This window comes from Oryza glaberrima, chromosome 2 (assembly GCF_000147395.1).
Source record: "Oryza glaberrima chromosome 2, OglaRS2, whole genome shotgun sequence".
Classification (NCBI taxonomy): Eukaryota; Viridiplantae; Streptophyta; class Magnoliopsida; order Poales; family Poaceae; genus Oryza; species Oryza glaberrima.
In genome coordinates, this window is record NC_068327.1 from 32796508 (window position 1) to 32803728 (window position 7221).

At 41.7% G+C, this 7221-nt stretch overlaps 1 protein-coding gene across 1 annotated transcript; it reads left to right on the top strand.

Annotated features, from left to right (window-relative positions):
- Positions 1-1150: 1150 nt before the first annotated feature.
- On the top strand, positions 1151-5980 carry LOC127763782 (uncharacterized). Its single transcript, XM_052288577.1, has 9 exons — positions 1151-1541; positions 2411-2583; positions 2663-2844; positions 2947-3231; positions 3318-3376; positions 3513-3549; positions 3649-3720; positions 4777-5101; positions 5191-5980. The coding sequence occupies exons 1-9, from the start codon at positions 1418-1420 to the stop codon at positions 5572-5574; spliced, it is 1641 nt and encodes a 546-aa protein (XP_052144537.1). The 5' UTR covers positions 1151-1417; the 3' UTR covers positions 5575-5980.
- Positions 5981-7221: the final 1241 nt, after the last annotated feature.

Below are 7221 nucleotides of genomic sequence, written 5' to 3' on the forward strand. Positions count from 1 at the left end.
GCTCCCAAAATGACCTGGAGGAGAATATTATCTACTCTCTCTCTCTCTCTCTATATATTATCTTTTGAAAGATCCACTATATATATAGTCGTCTTGTATTTTCGACTATGCAATTTACGAGACACCAATTGGATTTGTTCTGTGATCTTTACGCCGCCGTCTCTGGATCACATTTCATCAAAGAGTAGTTATAAGAAGAAACTTGGATTATAAAATGGGGGACAAATTAATTAAGGTCATCTTTAGCTCAGCAAAAATCTCAAATAAATACGAGCCAGTGATCCGTGACAGCAATGCTTGGCTTGTTCTTGAGGAAAAAAAAATCATGAGATGTTCGTGGCGAACTAGTCGTTGTCTCGTTGATAGCATGATCCATCGAGAGGGACACGCGTCTCGCTATCGCCTGGCCAGCGAGGCCCCCAGCTCGATCCGATGCCCTGGAATTATAATCTTTTCTTGGGTTTGATTCCACATGCTCGTCTTAATTATTCTTCTTAAGTACATTCTTTCCTTGTCATTAAGGCCAGGAGTGGTAGTGCATCGACATCAAATCCCACTCCAAATTGCTTTTGCTAAAAACAAATTAAAGCCCAAAGAGCATTTTATTACTGTTCCTCTTCCTGAATTGTCCTTGTAGGCTCGGCTTATCATACGCACGGCTTTCATTTTTTCCCATTGATCGTTGGATTTTAGATCCTGCGATATAATGGTTTTCTTCAAAATCTGGTCGAATGTTTTTACTGTTTTAATTTTGAATTCCTGAAAACCATTTAAAATTTCAATCAAAATCTGTTTTCGCCATACCTAGAAATTCCACAGTTTTCGCCATACCTGTTACCATGTTAACATATCTTACCTTCAAAGGCCCTGGGGTGTATGCAGTAGTAGAAAGTAGAAACCGCTAATTATATCGACAAGTTAAAACGAATTGAAAGATTAAATTTTTGGCGAAAAAAATGTTTGGTTTTAATCGGTTTTGCTCGGTAACCGTGGTCAGGGGTACGGTGGTAACTGCAGAGAAGCAGTGAACAGTGCCACGTGGGCAGCCCAACACATAAGCGGGTCTCTAGATCTCTTTCACAAACCCAAATCCCCTCCTTTAATTAATCCCGTCCCCTCAGAGACGAAAGCAGAATCGCGTTAACCCCCGACCCGAGTGCATTTAGCGCAATCGCAAAAGGCAAAAGCGAGGAAGAACAGACAGGGGAACGCGGAAAAAGGGAAAAAAGAATCCGTCTTTGCATCCCACATCACTGTCTTTCTCCTCTCCTACCCTTCTTCTTCTTCCACTTGAAGCTTTTTCTCTCTTGGTCTTATCCTCCTCCTTGTTGTTGCGGGAAGAGGCAGGAAGGAGGAGGTTTTGTGGTGCGATCTTGTTGGGGTTTCAGGTCAGAAGGGAGAAGGGGAGAGGTCAGCCATGGCATTGCCTGTTTCCCTCCTCCGCATCGCGGCGGTTCTGCTCGCCATCTTGCCATTCTGCGCCACGCATCCAAGCCCCGGGTTCCATGCTCCTCGCGAGTTTCACAAGGCACTCGTCCCAGGTTCTTTCATTTCCCCCCTCTGTTACATGCAGGAAAAATGGTTGGTTTTTTTATTTGTTTGATTCAGTAGGATTTTGTGGTGCCCTTTAACCTCTCTGAAAGTCTGAATCACATAATGGAGTCGAGTTCTTGATGTGGAAATGCTCCCCAATCCCAAAATTTTTAGTGGGCTGTGTGGTCCTCAGGTTATTGGTCATCTGTTCCTTGTCTCTTTCTTCACAAGTTTTCTTTGAGAAAACATTGATGTGTTAATGTTCTATTTTTTGGGGGTCTGGGTTTTATGTTTGCTGAGAAACCTGTGCCTGTCTCAGTTTCTTATCAGCAAAAAAGGGGAATTCCTACATTTGGTGAAAGTTACTGTCTTGCGTTTCTCTACGAATATTGTTTGTTTTAAGTAGATGGTTTAGCATCTTGTCTAAGCAATTCATGACGGAATTATGTTTTTCAATCCGCTCGTATGACAGTGCATCGATTTTTTTTCACTGGTTTTCTTTAGCAAGACATATCAAGCATTCCCCTTTTTCAGTTGCTGGGTGCCAACAGTGCTATTCCCAAATTATTTCAGTATCACAAGTGGGATTTGTTTTAAATTGCCTTTCCCTGTCAAGTATGTGGTGCCTCTCGTTATCCCTTGCTCCATCCACAAATGATATTTTCAGTAGGTTGCTCCTTTTGATTCGGTAGGTACCCGAGTGGTGGTTTTGTCCATAATTTTGATTTGGTTGCCGACAGTTTTCTAGTTTTGATTAGTGAGTGTCAAATATCTTCTGTAATTATCTTTATCTTAAATTGCAAATATAACTCTACTTTCTGTTCGATGATCGTTTTTATCAATGTCAAGTAACTGTAACTGTAACTGAAAAAAGCAGATAGATATGGATTTGTGGCAAGAAGATCAATTGCTGAAGCTCCTGTTGACGTAAATGTCACTACAAACAGTTCCTTTGTCTTGGCGCAAGAGCGAACATATAGAAAAGACCCCTTGAATGGATTCAGGAAATATACTGGCGGTTGGAATATTAGCGAAGTGCACTATATGGCTGTAAGAATGTTTACAACCTGAAATTGCACCTCATTCATCTACTTGCATAACAACATGTACTTCTTTTTTCTGTTTGCAGTCAGTTGGATACACAGCTTTTCCACTGTTCATCATTGCCTTGGTGTGGTTTGTGCTGTTTTTTCTGGTTATGCTTGGAATTTGCTGCAAGCATTGCTGTTGTCCACATCGCAGTTACACATACTCTCGGGTAGCATATGCCCTATCTCTGATACTTCTAATATTGTTCACTTGTGCTGCAATGTAAGTACTCTTATATTTCAAAGCTAATCCATTTTCATGATTCCTTACATTTAATATATTTTTAGCTGCGTTTACTAACCTAGTTCCATTCAATGCTTACAGTGTTGGATGTGTCATGCTGTATGATGGTCAAGGAAAGTTCCATAAAAGCACAACGACTACCTTGAATTTTGTCGTTAGCCAGGCCAATTTTACTGTTGAAAACCTTAATAACTTATCCGATAGTTTATCTGCTGCAAAAAAGGTTGACATAGGGCGATCCTTTTTGCCTAATGATGTGCAAAATCAGATCAATGAAATTCAAGGAAAGTTGAACTCATCAGCTACTGAGCTTGCTACTAGAACTACTGATAATTCCGAGAAGATACAAAAATTGCTAAATCAAGTGTAAGTATCATTTATTCTCTCACCACTGCAATTCCTCTCAATGATTTGGTTGTGCATATGATCGTGATTGCAAAACATTATGTCAGGCGGATTGCTTTGATTATCATTGCGGCAGTAATGCTTCTTCTGGCATTTATTGGCTTCTGTAAGTCTTTATAATATTTTTACATTGTTTAGAGAACGATTTTGTCCATGCACCTTTTTTTTTTTTTTTTTTTTTTTTTTTTTTGCTAAAACACAAGTTGTTTTTATGCTGACATGATGCCACTTGTCTTTACCAGTACTATCTATCTTTGGCCTGGAATTCATTGTCTCTATGTAAGTTAACACCTCTGTATGTGCTAATATTTTTTACTTCTCCTTTCTCTGCGCTCATATTATAACATACTATGAATCATTTCTGTACATCTTATGCAGTTTGGTGATTATCGGGTGGATACTAGTCACCGGGACGTTTATCCTGTGTGGTGTCTTCCTTCTTCTGCATAAGTATGTATTCCACTTGTATCATCGTACTTTTGTATGTTCCAAACATATAGCTAGAGTTAGTATGTGTGCAGACCTTTTATTCATGGTGTTCCTCTTAAGTGTTTAATGCTGGCTGCCGAGTTGCAACCAAATCCAACCAACCACTTAGCCATTATTTTTATAATCAAATGGTAAAAATCAGATTATATTGTTAAATCTAGTAACTTAGTTTAGCACAGTTGTTGAAAGTTATGGATGTACACACCCCCATCACCCAAAGTTCGACTCATCTTCAACTCAAATTAGTTGTCTTTCTTGAAAAAAGATAACCTAAATCCGAGAGACTGGTAGCGGCCACTTGGCTTTCGACCATGGTTGGAGCATGTTGCAATATTCATAATGTAGTGCCTGCATCAAGGCTTCGACAATTTATTGTGCCATCATATAGTATATTCTTGCTTCATTGCAATTTCCTATTCAGTGTTGTCCTGCTTCCTGTTCATGGCTACATTGGTTTCTTACTGTTCTCTACTCAAATTCTACTTCCTACTTATCTATGCTATCATCACTGCTAAATGTAGATAGTAGATGCCAGTCATATGTCAATTTTGCTGCATTCCTGAGGTCTCAAAGGATCGTAGTTTGAAAACAGAATTGCACCATCTAGCAGTAGCTGCTATATCAACTCCTAGTTTTGATGTCATATCGTGTTCCACTTCATGTCAATTTATGCACAGCACGGTTTTTCTACAATATTTATATTCTGAAACTCTGTCAATATTGTATGATTCTGTTTTGTTAGCGAAAGTTGCACATGGTTAGCCCTCTACTACTTTCAAAAAACTAGGGGTATAATTATGTTTTAACATGAAACTCTTAGTAATAAAGCTGGAAAGAAGGACCAGATCTTTTGGAATAGCTCCGCTCCCTGTAGATTATATGAGTGATTGATAGTAGATAGGTAGCACATGTAAATGGCAGTCGTGGTCCAGTCACTGATACTCCTATTATGTACCTATGATTAACTGAATCCATATCCAATTTTAATATTATTTTATCTCTTTTGTCTTGTGACAGTGTCGTCGCAGATACTTGTGTCTCGATGGAGGAGTGGGTTGCTCATCCAACAGAGCACACAGCTCTGGATGACATTATTCCCTGTGTTGAACCTGCCACCGCGAATGAATCCCTGTATAGAAGTAGGCAAGTCACTTACCAACTGGTGAATCTGGTAAACCAAGTAATCACCAACGTGTCCAATGGAAACTTCCCTCCGCAAACTCCTTTCTTCTACTTCAATCAGTCGGGGCCACTGATGCCTACACTCTGCAACCCGTTCACGGCCGATCTGAATAACCGTACTTGCACCAGAGGAGAGGTTACCTTGGACAATGCAACCCGGGTAAGTTTCTACAACCAGGTGTTTCGTAGCCTCAAATTCGGTGAACTGTTGACAGCATTCCATCTGTCTATATTAATTATCAAATGCAGGTTTGGAAGAATTTTGAGTGCCAGACTACCACTGTCTCAGGAACCGAGATATGCACTACCGTGGGCCGTGTTACCCCGACAATTCTCGGTCAGATGGCAGCGGGCGTGAATGTGAGCCAGGGGCTGTATCAGTATGGGCCCTTCCTGATCCAGCTGGAGGACTGCACTTTCGTCCGCGACACCTTCACCAACATCAACCAGAACCACTGCCCTGGCCTGGAGAGGTACAGCAAATGGGTTTACATCGGCCTGGTGATGGTTTCGTCGGCCGTTATGCTCTCCCTCGTCTTCTGGGTGATCTACGCCAGGGAGCGGCGCCACCGTGCGTACAGCAAACAGCACAACTACGCTGACAAGCCGCATCCTGCTGGCCCGGACGCTTGATGGCCGATGCTGTGCTGCGGATGAATCTCCATGTCCATACTCTTCGTGCCTGTCATCATCATGTAGATCACCGTGCCTTCTGATTGTTCGTTGGTTACACCGATCCTGTCCTCTTCTTTTTTTTTTCTTTTTTTTTTTGTTGTAGCATTGATGTGAATTATTATTGTAGCTTGATCTTTTTCATCTTGTTTGCTCTTCTTGGTGAACTGAAACTTTGTTAAGAGGTGCTGTTTGTGAACTTGAGATAGATTTCTGACTTTGTGCCATTAGAGTTTCAGTTTGTGTACCTGCTGCTGTTGATGTACAGTCATCATGGTCCAGAAGAATTGTTGCATTGTCATTACTCATCACTGTATCAGTTTGCCTTACCTGGATAGTTTGCATATGTAAGATTGTAAGTTTTGTTGCTGTGTTGAGCCAGTGTCAATCAATTGGTACGTAGATGGGCCTGCGACAACTGCTCTTCATGCAGGCTGTTACGGCCCAGCCATGTGGACATGGGCCGTCTATATGCGAGAGGCAACGAGGCCCACGAGAAAAAGATCTCGATCATGCTTCGGCCCATCACGCAAGGCCTACTCGTGGCCATTGCACAAGGCCCGTTTCAGTTCGTCATCAGATCAGTTGGCCACTAGTAGGCCATAAATTCAGAGCTGCAAATTGCCAAGATCCTGCATGAATTCATCGTAGGAGTTGAAATTCGAGAGTTTGGTTGATTCCGTTTCGGGAAAAAGTATGCGACGCCGGAGTCAAACCAATGCAGGTATTAGTACTACATCTACATGTGTACAATGCATCTGGTCTCACACTTGCCGTACGTGGTTGGTACCTGACATGGCGCCACACGAGCTAAGCTTAGAAAGCATAGCTACTTGCCGGAAGCATCTGCATTTCTCATCACTTCATCAGATGGAGCAGGGAAAACACGCAGCTTCCAGGCAAAATCCATGGGTCAACACATCTCGCAAGCTAATAAAAAAACACAAATATTAGGGAAGAATATAATATTAAATAATTAGAAAGGATGAGGCTTTGAACCCAGATCGTCTAGGCCACCATCATGTGGAGGCAGCTAGCCGGAAAACCCTGGTCATTTCTCCAACTCGCAAGCTAATTAAGCGCCAGCTTGAGGGAGATTTAGATTCAGATAAACAACTAGTGGGATGGAATTCAGCTAAAGAGAATCTGAAAAAGTAAAAAAAAAAAATCTAACTTTTAGCCTTTTTTTCTATTTTTTTAATTCTGTAACTATAGCTTTTATTTGGACAAAATGCTAAACTGTGAAGACTGAAGAGTAACTTCCAAATTCTAGGAGAACCTGCATCGGCTATAACCTCCCCCAAAGCCTAAGAACGCGTGATTAATTAGCCACTAAACTGGGGCACATGCAGCATGGAGATCAGCATTGTACTGCTTTTGCAGCTGACTAAATCCTTTTGGTAATTAATTGGTGCTACCATACACATTGGCCGTCAGCTTTGACGCCTGGTGATTCTTCTGATTAAATTGCCATTCGCCCAGGGTTGCAATGCACATGTCAGCGTCGTCGTGACTGGGCGCTGCCGCGGATGATTAAACTAATCCGAGTCAGATCCATGGATGACCATCCTCAGACCCAGGCAGCTGCAACCTTCCCTCTTCACTTCT

What these genes read in the sequence shown, in the direction of transcription:
- LOC127763782 (XM_052288577.1), top strand. Translation starts at nt 1,418, where the DNA reads ATGGCATTGCCTGTTTCCCTCCTCCGCATCGCGGCGGTTCTGCTCGCC. An exon ending in TCACAAGGCACTCGTCCCAG is followed by an intron (nt 1,542 to 2,410) that starts GTTCTTTCATTT and finishes TGAAAAAAGCAG; the next exon opens with ATAGATATGGATTTGTGGCA. An exon ending in GTCTTCCTTCTTCTGCATAA is followed by an intron (nt 3,721 to 4,776) that starts GTATGTATTCCA and finishes GTCTTGTGACAG; the next exon opens with TGTCGTCGCAGATACTTGTG.